The sequence below is a fragment of the Panthera leo genome, chromosome D3 (genome assembly GCF_018350215.1).
Source record: "Panthera leo isolate Ple1 chromosome D3, P.leo_Ple1_pat1.1, whole genome shotgun sequence".
NCBI lineage: Eukaryota > Metazoa > Chordata > Mammalia > Carnivora > Felidae > Panthera > Panthera leo.
Genome location: NC_056690.1, coordinates 66509284 through 66529505, shown reverse-complemented (window position 1 = coordinate 66529505; position 20222 = coordinate 66509284). Strand labels below are relative to the sequence as shown.

At 44.6% G+C, this 20222-nt stretch overlaps 2 protein-coding genes across 7 annotated transcripts in view; one reads left to right on the top strand and one right to left on the bottom strand.

The window, feature by feature from the left end:
* Positions 1 to 13817, bottom strand: part of CD3H18orf25 (chromosome D3 C18orf25 homolog) — an 84798-nt gene extending 70981 nt beyond the window's left edge. For all 6 annotated transcript variants that reach the window (XM_042911483.1, XM_042911484.1, XM_042911486.1 and 3 more), the window contains exon 1: positions 13545 to 13817. The gene's annotated coding sequence lies outside the window, so the exon portion shown is untranslated. The remainder of the gene's footprint in view (positions 1 to 13544) is intronic.
* LOC122203141 (basic proline-rich protein-like) lies at positions 11985 to 13873 on the top strand. Its single transcript, XM_042909704.1, has 3 exons — positions 11985 to 12004; positions 12967 to 13108; positions 13202 to 13873. Exons 1-3 carry the CDS (start codon positions 11985 to 11987, stop codon positions 13871 to 13873), a joined length of 834 nt encoding a protein of 277 aa, XP_042765638.1.
* Positions 13874 to 20222: the final 6349 nt, after the last annotated feature.

Sequence of the window (20222 nt, the reverse complement as noted above, 5' to 3'; positions counted from 1 at the left end):
ATCAAGCCCCGCACTGGGCTCTGTGCTGACAGCTCAGAGCCTGCTTGGGATTCTCCCTTTCCCTCTCTCCCTGCCCCTCTCCCATTGGTACACTTGCATGCTCTCTCTCTCAAAATAAACTTAAAAAAGAAAAGAAGAAGAAACTGATCAATGTTTTATTGCTTATTTGTAGACCCTTTATAAAGCTGTAATTTAAAAAGATACAGAGAATGAGTGGTCTGCCCACACTGACAACTTCCTAAACAATTCCATTTAGGTTTCCAGAACATTTTAATTATTTTTATTAATTATTGCTCATAGTTAACCTGAAATGTATAATCCTCATTTCTAAGAAAAGAATATGTAGGTCAATGGCCAAGATATATTTAGATAGAATCAGATAGATATATTTAGTAGAACAGTTTCTGAATTTCCAACCTGCTTCTTAACCTAAGACTAGACTGTGCTACCCAAGTAGCCTCCTTCAACCAAAATGAAAGTTCTCAACATCTGGATCTTTACAAAAGATAATTTAGGTTATTTTTTTTTTTTTAATTTTTTTTTTCAACGTTTTTTATTTATTTTTGGGACAGAGAGAGACAGAGCATGAACGGGGGAGGGGCAGAGAGAGAGGGAGACACAAAATCGGAAACAGGCTCCAGGCTCCGAGCCATCAGCCCAGAGCCTGACGCGGGGCTCGAACTCACGGACCGCGAGATCGTGACCTGGCTGAAGTCGGACGCTTAACCGACTACGCCACCCAGGTGCCCCATAGGTTATATATTTTAAAAATAAGGCTTTCATACAGGCTCCTCAAAATAAGTTTTCCTAATGTATTTGAGGTTTAATATTTAAAATTTGGGGTTTCCCCACAAATATACAAGAATATATCTCCTGAGTGAATAAAGGTATATCTACATTGTACACTGAAGAAGGTAAACAAGACTGCTCCTTGCTTAGACTTGCAGTTTCTTTTACATACATTTCCTTACAATTAAAATAAAATTTTTTGGCCTACGAGGCATGTACTGCTTTAGTCTCACTTCAGCATCATTTTGTTTCATTGTTTTGTTTCATTTTCAACATGTAAATAAGATCTTTTCTGACTCAAGGGGTTCTGCATTTGCTGTTCCCACTACCAGGAAAGCACGTTCCTTCACTCTTATGAAGGCAGGATAGCTCCTGTATTTCAGATCTCAATTCAAACTCACCTAAAAAAAGGCCTTCCATAAATATACTAAACACCTCTCACCCATACCCCATTATTCTCCATTTTTTAAAAGGGATCTAAAGTTACCTTGCTCATTTGTGTATTTATAGTTTATTTTCTGTTTCATAGAATACAAGAGGTCACAAGACTTGTCTCACCGTAGCATCTAGAAAAACACCCAACAGAGCAGACATTTAATATCTGTTGAACAACATATACTTCTATTCACTATTTATTAAGTAAAAGATATTTTGCTAGGGCCTGTAGATATAATGTTTAAAAAACAAGTTTCATTAAAATAAAATCTTGAGGACTTTTTGCTTTTTCAAAAACTGGCCATTTTAAAATCCTTTATTTTTAATAATTTCCCAACCACTTAAAAATTTTAAGGACAGAGGCACCTGGGTGGCTCAGTTACTTAAATGTCTGACTCTTGATTTCAGCTCAAGAGTCAAGCTGGGTTCTGCACTGACAAAGCAGAGCCTGCTTGGGATTCTGTCTCCCTCTCTGCTCTCCCACCCCCTGCTCACACGCACTCTCTCAAAAATAAACATTTAAAAATAAATAAATAGGGGGCGCCTGGGTGGCCCAGTCGATTAAGCGTCTGACTTCAGCTCAGGGCATGAACTCGCGGTTGGTGAGTTGGAGCCCCGCATCAGGCTCTGTGCTGAGAGCTCGGAGACTGGAGCCTGCTTTGGATTCTATGTCTCCCTCTCTCTCTGCCCCTCCCCTGCTCGTGCTCTGTCTCTGTCTCTCAAAAATAAATAAATGTTAAAAAAAATTTTTTTTACATAAATAAATACAGGCGCCTGGGTAGCTCAGTCGGTTAAGCCGCTCACTTCAGCTCAGGTCACAATCTCCAGCCCCTGTCGGGCTCAGTGCTGACAACTCGGGCCTGGAACCTGCTTCAGATTCTGTGTCTCCCTCTCTCTCTGCCCCTCCCCAACAAGTGCTCTGTCTCTTTGTCTCTCTCTCAAAAATAAACATTTAAAAAAATGTTTTCAATAAATGAATAAATAAATATTTTAAGGACAAACTCTGCTACAAGTGTAGTTGCCCTTTAGCACTGGCTTTATCTACAAATGCATCATAGCTTAGCACATGCCTTTCAGATATGCGTAATAATGATACAAGACTTAAGAAACTAATTATTTTTTCAAAATTGCAGCCACAGGAAAAGCAAATGGCATGACATTTTTTCCTTCCTTATATCTATGGCTCAACTAATACAAACTATCAATGTTTAAATAAATACTAAGCCACTTCATAATTTGGTTTTGCCACAATTATACAAGAATACATCTTTTGTGGGCACCCAGCTGGCTCAGTCAGAAGAGCATGTGACTCTTAATCTTAGGGTCATGGGTTCAAGCCCCACTTTGGATGTAGAGATTGCTAGATACATATACATGTATATGTATGTCTATGGGGTGCATGGGTGGCTCAGTCAGCTAAGCGTCCAGCTCTTGGTTTCAGCTCAGATCATGATCTCATAGTTTGTGGGTTTGAGCCCCACATCCAGCTGGGTGCTGGCAGTCGCAGAGCCTGATTGGGATTCTCTGTCTCCCTCTCTCTCTGTCCCTTCCCTGATGGCTCTCTCGCTCTCAAAATAAATAAATAAACATTTTTTAAAGTAAGTAAATTTTAACCAAAAAAAATCTTATTTCATGTAAATCAAAGTATATCTACCTTTTACATTTAAGAAGTAAACAAGGCTACTCCTTTGATAACTTTCCCTAAAAACAAATATCCATTGTTTTTACTTTGTAGAAACCCCCAAACCACCATTTCTTTAGTATATTTATATTTGAAAAAAAAAAATAGATATACTTTTCTATACCGCACTTACTTAAAATTATGCTCACGGCATACCAATTAACCAATAAAAGTAAAAACTATGACATATTAATAGGGAAGGAGTTTATTAAGCAAGGGAATTGCAGTCTAAATAGCTTCACAGCAGGGGCGCCTGGATGGCTCAGTCGGTGAAGCATGCAATTCTTGGATCTCAGGGTTGTGAGTTCGAGCCCCATGTTGGGTGTAGAGATTACTTAAAAAGAATAAAATCTTTAAATTTTTTTAATGTTTATTTATTTTGACACAGAGAGAGAGAGAGACAGACAGAGCATGAGAGGGGGAGGGGCAGAGAGAGAGGGAGACACGGAATCCGAAGCAGGCTCCAGGCTCTGAGCTGTCACACAGAGTCCAACACGGGGCTCAAACTCACAGACTGCGAGATCATGACCTGAGCCGAAGTCGGATGCTCAACCGACTGAGCCACCCAGGCGCCACAAGAATAAAATCTTTAAAAAATAAATAAATAGTCTCACAGCAGTCTAAACAAATATTTTAAAGTTACTTTTTTAATAGGCTTGCCTTCAAAATTCAAAAATTGTGGGGTTTCTTTACAGTTTAAATATTCAACTGTGTTTATCACTGAAACTATGATTCAAAAATGATGCACTCTTCTAGCACTGAAAATCAAAGCAACTAGACTACTTCTACACTGTTGTAAAAATACTTCTTATGTTAATGGAACTTAAAAAAAAAATCATGAGACTACCACCAACAATGAGAGAAGTTTCTGCCTCCAAGACAGTTATGATATAAAATAGATTATAGTTTGTATCTACTGCTCTTTTTTTAAATAAGAATAGCTTTCCTAATAATTGAGACCAAAGTTAAAAAAAAAAAAATCCATGACAATCAGTTGTGAGTCTTTAAAACCATTTTCTAAGCTCTTTGTCAAACTCTGACTACCCTGCACCTAAAAACTTTAAAAAAAAACAAAAAAACAGAGCCCAAGTTAAGGTGTTTTGAAGTTTTGCTTTTTTTTTTTTAATTAAAAAAAATTTTTTTTAATGTTGGTTCCTTTTTGAGAGAGAGAGAGAGAGCATGAGCGGGATAGGAGCAGAGAGAGAGGGAGACACAGAATCTGAATGAAACAGGCTCCAGGCTCTGAGCTGTGAGTACAGAGCCCAACATGGGGCTCAAACCCATCCAAGATCATGACTTAAGCCATAGTCAGACGCTTAACCAATTGAGCCACCCAGGTACCCCTTTAATTTTTTTCTTCTAACGTCTGTTTGTTTTTGAGAGACAGAGAGAGACAGAGCCTGAGTGGGTAAAGGACAGAGAGAGAGGGAGATACAGCATCTGAATGAAGCAGGCTCCAGGCTCTGAGCTGACAGCACAGAGCCCAACGCGGGGCTCGGAACTTGTGAACTGTGAGATCACGACCCGAGCCAAAGTGGAACACCTAACCAACTGAGCCACCCAGGCGCCCTAATACATAATATTTAATAAATATTTGTTAAATTGATGAACTGAAGAATCATTTTAAAAAATCACCATGACTAATAATGAAACACCTTAACAGTACTATCAACTTGGATATAAAAATAAATCAAAAAGAAGCCCCCTCTTCCTAGATGTTCAGTTCTAGGAAGAGATTCCATTATGTCCCTAATGGTGGTGTTGCCAAATCCTTTGAAGTAGAAAAATTAACCTTGTTTCTAATTTTTATATATAAACACTAACTTACTTTAATGACAATAGTACCCTTATCTTAAGTAAGCACTAATATCTCAAAACAAATATTGCTTTTCAAAGATTTCTTTTGATTATTTGTTGCATTTGGGATTAGTTTTCCACTGAGAAGTTGTAGCATGGATAATATGGACAATGCAGTAACCAAAGATCAGGATTGAAATAAAAACTCCTACAAAACTATAATATAGTTGAAATAGCCCTCTTCTCCACAGCAATCCATCCCTTCGCTTAGCTCTCAAATGGAAGAGGTCGAAGAAGCTATAAACAAGGTACAGTATAAAAGGCTAGAACCGGGAATGATGAAGGGCATTCAGAGTGAGGAGTTATGAGTAATTAAGTAATGGAATTCAGCAGTGATTATCAAGAGCTGCTAATACCACAGAGAACCAACCATTAAGTGCCTCCTAATGCAAGTACTCAACATCACCTATAAAATATTTTCCCCCTCAAAGAAAAAGGAGAGACTATACATTATAGAAACTGAATCTGATCAAGCCTCTAAACCTAAAGCCAAATAACAAGAAACCAAAGGGACAGAGGAACACGTTTAATACCACCATTGGAATATAACTGGCAAATTCAAACTGGGAAAATTTTCTTCAACAAATAATTTGCCAGGGGAAAAAAACAAAGTGGGGGACCTTTAAATTACAAAACATTACAGACCTTATTTGACTCAATCTGAGTTAAGTATAAAAATACATTTATGAGACAACAGAGCAATCTGAATACTAAATATTATATGATAGTAAAGAATTATTGCTAATTATTCTCAGTGTGGGAATAGTTGTTTGGCTTTTTCCTTAAGAGTGAAGTTGATGGGGCACCTGGGTGGCTCAGTCGGTTGAGCGGCCGACTTCGGCTCAGGTCATCATCTCGCGGTCCGTGAGTTCGACACACTGTCAGCTGTGCTGACAGCTCAGAGCCTGGAGCCTGGTTCAGATTCTGTGTCTCCCTCTCTCTGACCCTCCCCCGTTCATGCTCTGTCTCCGTCTCAAAAATACATAAACGTTAAAAAAAAATTTTTTTTTAAATAAAAATAAAAAAAAAAAGTGAAGTTGACTAAGAAACTGCAGTGCTAAAAGATTGGAGTACTGAAAAGGAATGTTAAAAATGAATGCGGTTGAATGGATTTGGCCTATCCAAACTGAAATATAAATTGAGAGATTGCAACCACGGGAAGAGAGCAACTTTGCTTGCTTGCCAGCCAACCTTTTCTCCACTGATATAAGCTCTATAAATAGGCCAAGAGTGATAATGGCTGCTCAAATCACTTCATGTTACAGATACTACCACTACTGACATGCATCTGGCCCAGCCCCAGGCTGTGAATAAACCAGCATCGAGAGCCAAGGAAGTTACCAAATGCAGAGAAGGCACCATGGCTAATGAGAGACCCTCTACTCAAAAGCAACATTGGTGTAAATTAAGGATAAAGAACAGGTTCTAGATTTTCTCCAAGATTTCTGCTCTGGCTATTTCTATCTCCCTCAGAATACAGAACACATAAAGATGGGTCACCACATGGTGGGATCTGAGGTCCCCAAGATAAATGATACCAAAAACTTACCAGAGCAAATCATTTAGGGGGCTGCAATGGAGTAAAATAATAGGAAACCCTTGATGATAAAGTGTTGATGTAAGAATAAACTATGCTTCTATGTTAGATTAAAACGAAGGCAGCCAGGGGTGCTGGAGTGGCTCAGTTGGTTAAGCATCTGACTCTTGGTCTTGGCTTGGGTCATGATCTCACGGTGGTGGGTTTGAGCCAGCGCCCCCCACCCCCCACGGGGTCCAGCTCTGCCCTGACAGTACAGAGTCTGCTTGGGATTCTGTCTCCCTCTCTCTCTGCCTCTCTCTCCCCTACTTGCTCTCTATCTCTCTCTCAAAGATAAATAAAAATAAACTTAAAAAAAATTTTTTTAAACTAAGGCAGACAGGATACTGCTTAAAATCTTAACCACATGAGGTTTTTGTTCTTAACACAGAAAGGAAAACAGTTCTGTTTTCCCAGAGTTTTAGTCCACACCCAACTTCCCTATCCCCAACAATACCTTTCTCTAATTATAAGGCATCTAGCAAAATGCTGACTCAGAACATCATAAAAGTTATTTTTTTTTAACCAGACAACTCAATAAAAAATAACTTCTAAACACGTTGGTCCATATCTTGTTTCCCTAATGTTTGCCATGCTAATGAAAACTTAAATTTTTTAATTTTTTTTTTAGCTTATTTATTTTGAGAGAGAGAGGGTACAGGCAGGGAAGGGCCAGAGAGAGAGGGAGAGAGAGAGAATCCCAAGCAGGCTCTGCACTGACAGCGCAGAGCCCGATGTGGGGCTCAAACTCAGGAACCATGACATGGTGACCTGAGCCAAAACCAAGTGTCGGATGTTTAACCGACTGAGCCCCCAGGTGCCCCGAAAACTTAATATTCTAAATTACTCAAGCACAACCCTAATTTATCCACATTCTTGGATATGACTGCTATAAGTTTCAACAGATTTAATTTTGGTAATCTTTGAACAAATGACCAGAACTTACTAATACTTGGACTTGAAATCCAGGCAGAGGAAAAAGTATTTTGTAAACGAACTGGCAGTACAAAAAAGAACACTCAAGTCCACATTTTCTTTTACACTTAGAGACCCATTTAAGAAAAATGTCATTTAAAAACAAAAACAAAAGAGGGGCACCTAGGTGGCTCAGGGGGTTGACCATCAGACTCTTGGTTTTGGCTCAGGTCATGATCTCATAGTTTGAATTGGAGCCCCGCATCGGGCTCCACGCTGGCAGTGCAGAGCCTGCTTGGGATTTACTCTACTCCCTTTGCCCCTTCTCCACCTGTGTACACACTCTCTCTCAGACAAATAAACTTTAAAAAATAAATCAGTGAAACAAATTGATTTTATAAAGGAAAAGACTAATTCCACACTATAATTATTTTGTTTTACAGTACCGTTTTCTCCTATAGCCCATTATTCTTCACATTAAAAAAAATTTTTTTTAATGTTTGTTTCTTTTTAAGAGAAAGAGAGACAACACAAGCAGGGGACAGACAGAGAGAGAGGGAAACACAGAATCTGAAGCAGGCTCCAGGCTCTGAGCTGTCAGCACAGAGCCCAACACAGGGCTTGAACCATGAGATCATGACCTGAGCCAAAGTAGGACGCTCAGCCGACTGAGCCACCCAGGCATCCCAAAACTTTACTTTTTTAAAATGTTTTTATTCAATTTTTGACAGAGAAAAAAGTGGATGAGAGGCAAAGAGAGAGGGAGACAGAGGATCCAAAGCAGGCTCTGTGCTGACAGCAGAGAGCCTAATGCAGATCCCACGAACCTCAAAATCGTGACCTGAGCCGAAGTCAGATGTTTAACCGACTGAGCCACCAGGCACCCAACTTTTCTTCACATTTTAGAGCAGGAAAGAAACTCAGAAGTCATCTGGTTCACTAGATTTGAGTACCTTAGGCAGAAATGGTTTCTTTCATCTTTCCACCCATTCCCACCTGTCACCTACTCAGTAAATGGGATTTTAATTTAATCAGGTATAAACAACCCACATACACATACACGTAAGTCAATTCTGTGGTTGGTTTCTACTTTTTTTTTTTAATTTTTTTTTTTTAACGTTTATTTATTTTTGAGACAGAGAGAGACAGAGCATGAATGGGGGAGGGTCAGAGAGAGAGGGAGACACAGAATCCGAAACAGGCTCCAGGCTCTGAGGGGTCAGCACAGAGCCCGACGCGGGGCTCGAACCCACGGACCGCGAGATCATGACCTGAGCTGAAGTCAGACGCTCAACCGACTGAGCCACCCAGGCGCCCCGGTTTCTACTTTTAATTAATCTTCAGTTAACTAGAAAATACTCATCTAGGTAGTTTTTAAATCGAATAAATTCAAACTAGTAAGTTAGGGTTTATACCATGTATCTTTTTGCTATTAAATTACAAAGGCTGAAATCCTTGTTTTGAATAGGGACATGAAAGAGAACAGAATCAAAACTGACAATGAGCGCCATAAAGCCACAAAACCTAAAAAAGACACTCATCAAATGTGAGTCACATTGGTTATTTTATGGTATTTTTAAACCACGTCTACTATTATCATCTGCTAACATTATGAAAAATATGTATAATATATATAACACACATTTCCTCCCTTAGTTCAGAAATATAGAAGGAATATGAAATACTTCTTAGTTTCACCCTGCTCCTTCCTTTTACCACAAGGACCTGTAGGCTGAGTGTGAAAACTGACTGAACATCAATCCCACTTGTGCTGAGAAGCTGCCCACACAGAAGCAGAAAACTGTTTATTTCCCCTAAGTTCAATCATGAGCCCTGAAAGAGTAAGGAATATAGGTACAATTAAAGATAAATGCTAAAAGATTTAGAAAAGTTTCAAAACAACAGTCAAATTTAAATTTAAGACTAGAATTTAAAAACTAAAGAAAAATAACTATCAAATTACTTCAGTCTGACAAATAACAATCAACCCAAAATAAAGAAAACCAGCAACATTTCTACTCATTGAACGTAAGGATGAAGAAAATCTTTTAAAAGGAATGCCTATTGCATCCTTCATATTCCACCTGAACCTTTTTTCCCTAAAAGAAGAAAATAATTTATTAGCAGACTAAGGTACCTTCACAACCTAACTCTCTGTAAACTGAAGGCACTGGTCACACTTAACCAGTCAAGATTATTGATACTCATGACTTTTGCATAGGCTGTTACCTAGCCTAGAATGCCCACCTGGAAACCCATCCCAACTCCGGTTTAAATAAATTTTTTTAATGTTTGTTTTATTTTTGAGGGGCAGTGGGGGTGGGGGGGAGAAGGGAGGAAGAGAAGGGGGGGAGGGGGGAAAGGGGTAGAGAGAAGACAGAAACACAGAATCCAAAGCAGGCTCCAGACTCAGTTGTCAGCACAGAGCCTGACGCAGGGCTCAAACCCATGAGTTGTGAGATCATGACCTGAGCCAAAGTCAGACCTACTGAGCCACCCAGGTGCCCCACAAATGCCGGTTTAAATGGTTAAGTTCCTTTAGCATCAGGACCTGTTCAATCCTATTCACCAAGCATAGCTCTAGCAACTAGAGCACTACTGGCACAAAGTAATCAATAAATAAGTGTCCTGTTTGTCCTGTTTTCTCAATAGCTCTTCCCCCTTTCTACAGTCAGCTTTTTACTCATTTATTACTGTCTATTTCATTTTTACTACAGCTATCCAAGAAAATTTATTTGACCCCAGATTCTTTCTTAAAATAATACAGAATACCAAAATCAGTAGGGTTCAAAAGAAAACAAATTAATGGCACGTTTTTAGGAACGCCTGGTTGATTCAATCACTACAGCATATGACTCCTGATCTTGGGATTATGAGTTCAAGCCCCACATTTGGTGCAGAGTTTACTTAAAAAAAAAAAAAAAAAAAAAAAAAAAAGTAAAAATTTAAAAAGTAGCATTTTTAAAAATATTTATTTATTTTTGAGAGAAAAACAGACACAGAGCACACAAGCGGAGGAAGGGCAGAAAGAGAGGGCAAGACAAAGAACCTGAAGCAGGCTCCAGGCGGTCAGCACAAAAACTTATGTGAAGACAAACCCACGAGCCGTGAGATCATACTCTTACCAAAGTCGGATGATCAACTGACTGAGCCACCCAGGCACCCCAAAAGTAGCCCATTTTACAGGTTCTCTCAAGTACTGTCAATTATAAGCATGTAAACATGAACACACATGTGTTTTCACATCCCTAGTTACATGCAGGAAAATCAGAAAGGTCTAAGATGGTTTGTCAAAATTACAAACGTAGGGTTTGGGTGTCTAGTACATACCAGTTCCAAACTTTAAAAAGAAACAAAACAAAACAAAAAACATTCTAATTGCCCATACATCAAATTTATTCATGCACATGTCAGAACAAAACTGTAAAACTGAATATCCCAGCAAAACAATTCTTTGAATGAGTTTACAAGTTACATAAAAGTTACCAGTCATATAGTAAGGAGCCTTAAAGTACCAATGTCACTATCAAATAAAATCTTTGAAGAACATACAGTGAACACTCAGTTCCAACAGAATCTAAAGCTGAATTTATCCTTAATATACAGATCTGGGATTAATCATGAAAAGTATAAAACAAAGAGCCTTATGGCACTCATTCATAAATGCATTTAAGAGTAATATACACTAAATTAGTGAGGAATTTAACAACTACACTGTGAACGTAATATGAAGCTAGCAATGGGGAAAGTTTCCAGCTCCAAAATCCAAGCCACTCATTTTCCACAAAAAAATGTCAGAAAAAATTGTTTCATTAAGAAACCATTTAGCTGATGCTTCAGGTATAATTACCTTGCAGCTTCTCTCTGCTTTTCATGTTGTCTACACCTGTATTGAAGTTTACATCTACATGTTAACATTATGAAAAAATATATGGCTTGAAGTTTCAAAAGTATGGGGCGCCTGGGTGGCTCAGCCAGTTGAGCATCCGACTTCGACTCAGGTCATGATCTCACCGCTCATGAGTTCCAGCCCTGCATTGGCTCTGTGCTAACAGCTGAGAGCCTGGAGCCTGCTTCAGATTCTGTCTCCCTCTCTCTCTCTCTCTCTCTCTCTCTCTCTGTCCCTTCCCTGCTCATACTGTCTCTGTCTCTCTCTCAAAAATAAACATTAAAAAAAAAAAAAGTACAGTCATACTGAAAAGCGTTCTCATTTAAAAATGGCTAAAGGGGTGCCTGGGTGGCTCAGCTGGTTAAGCATTCGACTTCGGTTCAGGTCATGATCTAACAATTCACAAGTTTGAGCCCAGCATTAGGCTCTGTGCTGACAGCTCAGAGCCTGGAGCTTGCTTCAGATTGTGTCTCCCTCTCTCTCTGCCCCTTCCCCCCACTTGTGCTCTTGCGCATGCTCTGTCTCTCTCTCCCAAAAATAAATAAAAACATTTTAAAAATTTACCAAAAAATGGCTAAAAATATTATTTCTCAATGGAACTGCATGAAATTTCATTGAGATCCTTTTCAAAGTAGCATAGGTCACTGCAGTAAATTCCATTTTAGTTTCCTGAACTAACTTCTATTAAAAATTTAACTCAGTTTTATATTTACTAAGCACCTACTGTGCATAAAGCACTAAATGAGGCATCATATTTGCCAGATTAGACAACTAAAATATTACACTTCGTAGTAATTAGACAACCAAAATATCACACTTCCTACTAACAAACGGTTAGCGTTATGACTCCTCGGGACATCAGGTAATAACTATCAATTGTAGGCCTCTAAAAATGCTTGTTAAACCAAAAGGCAATGCTCTTGCTGGAGGAATCCAGATTGCCTAGATCAGCAAAACTACATTAGAAAGTGAATAGCCTCCATCCTTAAAATATCCCTGGAGAAGAAAGGGAGTGATTCAAACTGTTAGCATGTGCCCAACTACACTACACAATAACAGGCTAGGCAAAACTGCCAGATGTATTTGTAATTAAGAGGTCCAACCTTGACAAAGCATCACCAGTGGGATTTTCATCCTACTGGCTGGAAGGATTCAGAAAGCAAAAGCTCAGTCAAGAAGTGAAAAGCACATCTAAGCATAAACTGCTCAGGCGGTTCAAGCTAGAAGAACAAGTACCCACAGACGTTCATTCCTTCAACCTGAGAGACTCTATTCTGACACAGCAGAGAGGACGATTTAAATGGGAAAATAAGGAGCACCTGCGTGGCTCAGTCCCTTAAGCGTGGGCTCTTGATTTTCGCTCAGGTCATGATCTCAAGCCCTCCATGGGGCTCTGCGCTGACAGCGGGAAGCCTACTTGGGATCCTGTCTCCCCTTCTCTCTCTCTCAGAATAAGTAAAATAAAATTAAAGGAAAGTAAATTAGTGAGAGAATGCATAACCTGCTGTTCTCGTGGGGGCTGCTGCCCCAACAATAAACTGAGGTCGGTGCTATAAGAAATTAATTACAAAGTAGGAAGCGCTACTGCGGAGAAGTGAAAATTCCCTGGGAAGAGCCAGAGAAGACAATGATCTTTGATTTGGGATCCGTCAGTTTAACATTTGCGCCGATTTTCCAAAGAAAGTTGACAAACTCTCCACCAGACGTCAATTCTGGAGGCTGACACATCCCTCCATCGACTGGAGGCGTCTGCCGACCCAAGGTAGTGGAAGCGCCGAGAGGCAGGCGGCGCCAGCCAAAGGAAGCTTTTTCTCCCTCTCCTAGGCCGCGGCAGCCGCGGCGCTGGGGCGGCTGCCTGGGCTCCCGAGAGCAGGGGCAGGTGTCGGCGCCAGATCCCCGGTCGCGGAGCTGGCAGAGTTGGCAGAGCTGCCGCCGCCGCTTCCCCGGCGGGCCGGGACGCAGGAAAGTTGCGTGAAGACAACTCCAGGCCGAAAAGCGGCTCCCCCGCGCAGCCCGCGGGCTGCGGCATCTCCAGCCTCCTCTCAGCCCCCGGGGACAGGGACCCGCGGCCCGCGGAACAGGAGAGGGAGCTCCGCCCGCCAGCTGGGCGAAGCCGGGAGGACCCGAGGGTCACTGCCGGGCGGGCGGGCGGGCGAACAAGGCGTCGGGCGACTCCGCTCCTTTCGGGAGCCCCCACCCGGGCCGCGCCTCCCGCCAAGTCCGGGCGCGAACACTAGGCGCCCGCCGGCCGGGCCCGTCACGACCCCGGCGCCCGGGCGCCGCAGATCCCACACCCGCGGCCCGAACCCCTCCGACTCAACCCGACCCCTCCCCGGGACGCAGCCCGGTCCCACGGCTCGACCCGCAGCCGGGCCGCGGCCCTGCGCACCTTCCCGCCTCACCTGCGCTCCGCGGCAGCTCTGCACCTCCTCGCCCGCTCCGCGCGCCCCGTCGGGGCACGCACCGACCCCCCGGCCGGGACTCCCCCGGCCGCGGTGACTCGGGACGCGACGGCCACCGCCGCCTTCTCCTCCTCAGCACAAGCCCCGGCGGCGAGCAGAGGGTCGCAGTCAAAGCCCCGCCGGGGCTAAGGCGAATCTCGCCACCTCCACAGCCTCCACCACCAAGTCCCTTCACTCGTCCGCGCCGCCCGGAGAAAATGTCACCAGAGGCCGTTCCGCTCGGCGCCTCACTTCCGCCCGGAACCACAGAGGCCGCGCCGGTCGGCTAGAGCGGCCGCTGCGGCGGCGGCCTCCAGGGACTGGCTCGGGAAGCCGAGGGAAAGCCAGACAGCGCCATCTAGCGGACAGAAAGACGCAATCCTCCAGCTGCAGAGCGCCCAGCGTGCGGAAACCAGCTTCCCGGGCTCCTTTCCCGCGCTCCATCCATCTGATGAGGCAGCTCCCTTCCGGAAATGTCCTTCCCAGAGGGTCGGAAATCAGCCAATGCAAGACAAGGATAATGCCCTAAAAGAAGGACAGTGCTCCCTTTTCAGTGCACTTCTCACTATTCACCCCTTCTGAAGCCTTCCCTCAGGGAGCTCCTAGTGTCTGAATCCTTGAGTGACTCTTCACCGCACCTTTCGTGGCAGCAAAGTTCCCTGGCCCCCACAAACTGATTTTCTCTAAGTTGGCTACAGCAGCTTGAGAATCAAGGGGGGTGGGGAGGGGGGACGGGGAACAGGAATGAAAAGGAAAGCCGGTAAGAGCAAATAAAAAGGGCCAGCCTGATGTCTGAGCCTGGACTCCCTTGCGTGCTTTTGGCTTCTGTAATCTTGCTTGCCTCTTCCCTCCTTGCCTGCTCCAGCCAGCAACCAGGAACCAGAAGCTTGACTATACTAGTCCTGCCCAACCCAGAAGCACACATGTATAAAGGATCAATAAAACCCAAGCTGGGTGCTCAGCCTTTGGAGGTGATTCTGCTGGGCCAGCACTGGTGCAAAATAAAGTCTTTTCTGATTTCTCGAGTGCATGTCGCTTGTCTCTTCCTGAACGCCTAGTATTTCCTGTAACATTTTCTCCCCACTTTTCTGCAGATGGTGACAGCTTGGCTGGTGAAAATTCGGCTGTGCTCTTCTCTTGCAGTAGCATCAACATCCCATTGGAGTTTTCTGGTCAGGAACCCTACAGGCCTGGCATATAGACCGCCACCTGCTGGTGAAACCGGATCAGCCAGGGAGACCCTGCTCTCCCCTATGGGCTGCAGACGCCCCAAATTCCACCTCTTCAGAGTCACTGCTCTCATTTGCACTTCAGCGTGGGAGGGGTGATGCATCTGTGCATTCTATGAGTTTTTGAGACATTTTCTTGACGTCTGTGATTGAAAGAAATGTGCTATACGTGGAACCTGGAGGAAAGGTGAAGTGGGTGCTGGCTACCTGGCTGGTATAGGGCTTAGAAGGAGAGAGAAAAGGTACTGAGAACAAACTTTATAACTCAAGATCTAGCCAAGGACCGGCACTCCCAAAGGCAGGGTTCTGAAAAATGAATAAGTAAGAGCTTAAGGAGAACATGTAAAAGGTCTTTACTTTTTCAGGAACCAAGCTGGAAGCTGGGGTGACCACTACCCAAGAGGAGATTATGAAAATCACAGCACTAGCCCCACGTTCCCCTTAACATCAGTGTCCCCATCAGATCAGGTGCTTCAGCTGCCCCAGTTCACTCATGTATGTTGACTGCGCACAAGCATGAGAATTTTCCATCCACGGCTAAACTAATAAATTGATAATCATTTTATATTAATAGCTAACTTTTTTTTAATACCCGCTATGTGCCAGGCACTGTGCTGTGCAGTGTGTGTGTGTGTGTGTGTGTGTGTGCGCGCGTGCGCGCCGTGAGTTTAAATGGATTCAGTCATTTAATCCTCACAACAACCCTATGAGTTTGGTACTACTACCAACCCCAGGTGACAAAAAGGGAAAGTGAGGCACAGAACGGCAAGGTCACACATCAGTACTAGACTCCAACACAAACAATCCAAGTCCAGAGCTTGCTTTCTCAACCACTACCACCAGCTACCTCTTTGAGACTGAGAACATACTGTGTGCCAGATACACATCTTGTCTATGTATGATATTTCACTTATTCATGCATTCGTTTATTCATTGATTTCCCTGCTACCTTAGTCCCCAAAGAACTTGAGAAGTTGGGGGTAGTGATAAGAGCCCAAGCTCTTTCAGAAGAAGAGGAGAAAATTTAATTACCAAGATCACAGCTGTCAGTCTTGAAGTGAAAGTGTAAATGTGGACTAATACTGTCTAGTTTTTCTTTGACGATCTTTTTTTTTTAATGTTTATTTATTTATTTTGAGAAATGGGGAAGGGGCATAGAGGGAGAGAGAAAGAATCCCAAGCAGGCTCCATGTTGTCAGCACAGAGCTGACAATCCCATGAACCGTGAGATCATGACCTGAACTGGAAAATCAAGAGTCAGAGGCTTAACTGACTGAGCTACCCAGGCAGCACCATGGTTTTTCTTTGACATTCTTATCAGCGCTGTAGATACTGAATTGTCTCCCAGAATCTCATGTGCATGCCATGCTCAGCTCTGCAAGCTCCTGAAATCCCATCTCCATAAAACCAGTCCAGTCCAGCCACCATCCATATCACTAGCAACTCTCTCCATCCCATTGTCTCTACAGAAATTTGTCAAGAAACCTCTGTTCACAGACCCTGTCCTACAAACACGTCCATCCCTTAGCCTACCTGCAATGTTATTACTGAATCATAGCAATGGTTCTCTCAACTTCTGTCGTAAGCCTTGGAGGCCAGGGCCAGGCTTGTCTGAATCACTCAGCATTATTGTTGCACCTGATGCATCGCCTGCGCTGGGGCTGGGCCTGCAGCAGGTTCCTGTTAGAAATGGCCTCGGGGCACCTGGGTGGCTCAGTTGGTTGAGTGTCTGACCTCAGCTCAGGTCATGATCTCATGGTTCGTCGGTTCAAGCCCGGCATTGGGCTCTGTGCTGACAGCTTGGAGCCTACTTCAGATTCCATGTCTCCCTCTCTTTCTGCCCCTCCAACGCTTGTACTCTGTCTCTCAAAAGTGAATAAACGTTAAAAAAAAATTTTAGGGGCACCTGGGTGGCTCAGTCAGTTAAGCGTCTGACTTCAGCTCAGGTCATGATCTCGTGGTCAGTGAGCTCGAATCCTGCATTGGGCTCTGTGCTGCCAATTCAGAGCCTGGAGCCTGCTTCAGATTCTGTGTCTCCTTCTCTCTCTGCTCCTCCCCCGCTCATGCTCTGTCTCTGTCTCTCAAAAATGAATAAATGTTAAACAAATGGTGGCCTGAACAGTAGCATCAAAGTGTGGCTGGCCTTGCTTGGACTATAGTCTGTTCCCTCCCTACCAAGCACATTACTTCTGCTGTTTCCCCCTGCAAGGTGGATGTTATTATTAGAACCACTCTCTAGATGATGAAAATGGGAGATCTGAGAGACAGAACTCTCATCTCTGGTGTCTGGGCTGCCCCTACTCTTCTCAGATTGCTAAGAGCTGGGCTACCCCCCTCCCAGTGTAACCACCCACCCATCTGCCCTCCACCCCCAGCATAACCAGCATTCACTCCAATCTCCCAGCACCTGCTGTACAGGTAAGTGCTGAACCTCTGCAGTTGGTGGCCACATAACCTCAAACAAGCCACCACTTCCAGAGTTAACACTACCTGCTTTGCCTTGGAGCATTATTTCACAGAATTAAATTACGTCCTCCACGTGGAAGGCCATCTAGAACATTCTAAGGATTCCAAGTGGCAAAAGGTCACATAGTCATCAGCACCAGGGGCTCTGGAGTCTGGCAGGTCTGAATTTGGATACAGGTCTGCCTCCCTCTAGCTGTGACCTCTGGGCAGTTGAGCAATCCTGTCAAGCATAAACATCCTCACCTGTTCAACACGGAGGACTCCTGATACTACGTTGTAGGCTCTCCTGGGGGTTAAGTGAAGTGACTGGTGTCTGTAAAGTTATCAGCATAATTCATGGCTCAGAGAGAACACTCCGTAAAGGGGGTCCTTGTTCTGATGGCAACAGTCCAGGCCAGCACCTCACTGGTTAGTACAGGCACAGACTCGCACTGCTTTACAATGATGTTGCCACCTCAACTGCCAAGTCCTCATGGAACCAGAATGGAACAGGGCAGAAGATGTCATGCAAGTGGAGCTATCTGCAGCTAAGAGTGGCTGGGAGGGGATACCTCCTTCAGCTCCCTTGTTCACTGGGGTGGCTGAGTGAGGCTCCTCTGTCTTGGGCTCCCCGTCCCTCTTTCCAATCAGGTGACCCCCTTGATATCCCTTCTATATGGAAAATCTGTAACTTAAGTTGTTTTAAACGTTTATTCATTTTTTTTAAATTTTTTTTTAACGTTTTATTTATTTTTGAGACAGAGAGAGACAGAGCATGAACGGGGGAGGGGCAGAGAGAGAGGGAGACACAGAATCGGAAGCAGGCTCCAGACTCTGAGCCATCAGCCCAGAGCCCGACGCGGGGCTCGAACTCACGGACCGCGAGATCGTGACCTGAGCCGAAGTCGGACGCTTAACCGACTGAGCCACCCAGGCGTCCCAACGTTTATTCATTTTTTGAGACCGAGACAGAGAGAGAGAGAAACAGAGCACAAGTGGGGGAGGGGCAGAGAGAGAGGGAGACACAGAATCCGAAGCAGGCTCCAGGCTCCAAGCTGTCAGCACAGAGCCCGACGCGGGGCTCGAACCCACAGACCGTGAGATCATGACCTGAGCCGAAGTCGAATGCTTAACCGACTGAGCCACCCAGGCGCCCCAGGAAAGTCTATAACTTGTATTAAAACATGAAAATAAATGCAAAGGATAGTTTAAATTTTTTCAACAAGTGTGTGTTGCCCTCTCATTTTTTTCCTGTAAGGACTAGCTCTGAATGACACAGCACCCGACCTTGCGGGGCCTCCAGGCTGGAAGCTGCAATCTTCTACTCCACTGCCCATCACAGGAGCAGCTTGTTCCCTCCGTAACATCTGCCCTCCCAGGTGCCTGTGGTGCATGCTCCTCTTCCTCACCCATCTGAGTCACCGGAGAGCACGGGGCCCTGCTCTGGGAGAGACACTCGTTCGTGGGTGTGAATGGAGGAAGTCCATCTGAGGATCTGCCTAAGGAGACACAGAAACTGGAAAGGATGTCAAGACAAGGAAGTGGTGCGAGAGGCTGGGAGGAGGCAGGCAACGAGTGGAGTCGAGGGCAAGGAGAGATGCCTGAGGGAACCTGGAGCCCGCCCCACCTCTGTTACAAAGGAGGAGAGTCAGCGCCGAGGGCAAAGCCCGTGCCTCTCTTTCTCCAAGCCCCCTTGGGTGTCCAGCACAGAGCCTGGCAGACAGGACAATCCAATAAATATATGTGACGGGAGAAAAGAGTATGCAGAGAAGCTGACCTTGGGGAAAAAGGGGCTAGAGGTGAAAAAGTCCCTGGGATGTTTGGAGGACGACAACCCCAGGGCCAGACTGCCTGTGGCTGCACAGCAGAGGGGCGAGGAGAGGGAAGGCCTGAAGGGAGGTGGGGGGCTGGATGTGAGCTTAAGGAGTCTGGGCCTGCTGGGCTGGGGGGCTGGATGTGAGCTTAAGGAGTCTGGACCTGCTGGGCTGAGTTCCTTAAGCACCAGGAGGAAAGCAGGATGTGACATCTCCACCTCTACTGAGTGTTATGAGCAGGACCACAGACAGCAGATCCTCTCCGCCCACAAACAACCTGGCAAGGCATTGACCCCACGCTGATCACACTGGGGGGCAGGTAGAGCTCTGGGACGGGAAAGGTTAAATCTGGTTACTGTTGAAGGAGAGGGGAGGAAAGCATTAGGAAAGAAGGGAAGGGCCTGAAGCCCTAGGGACCTTCCTTGGGCAGGTGGGGGAGGGGCGTGCAGATAAGGGAGTTCCAAAGATACACCGTGATTTGAAAAAAAAAACCTCAAGGACTTCAGAGCAACTGAAACACCAGCCTTATGGAGAAGGTCCCCTGTCCCCCACCTTCCCCTCTCCAGCTCTGAAAACTATGGTTTTTAAGTAAGAGCAACATCAGGGGATCTGTGGCCTAATTAAAACTATAAGGTCTTTGTCCTCAGTTCCTGGCACCGAGCTCCTAAAAGCCTTGGAATTTCCTAAGTGATAAGAGTGCCTTTTGTCATTCTTAAGAAAGCCCTTGCAGACACTTCAGAGTTTGTGCTAATGAGGGGAGTCTTGGTGGGCCCGCAGGTAGCTTCAGATTGGGGGTTGGTTGCCAGAGGGACAGACCTCTGGAGGAGAAGGTTAGAATTTTCAGCCCCACCCCCATCCCAGGAAGGGGAGAAAGGCTGGAGATTGAGTTCAGTCACGAATGGCCACTCATTTAATTAGTTGTGCCTACATCCTGAAACTTCAATAAAAACCCCTAAACAACAGCATTCGCAGAGCCCCCATGCTGGCGGAGCGCATTGAGACGCTGGGAGAGTGGCGCTCTGGGGGAGGGTACAGAAACTCTGCCCCAGCCCCCAGCCCCCCTTCCACCATGATTCTTTTCCATTTGGCTCTTCCCGAGTTGTATCCTTTATAGAAAGCCAGTAATCATAAGTAAAGTACTCTCCTGAGTT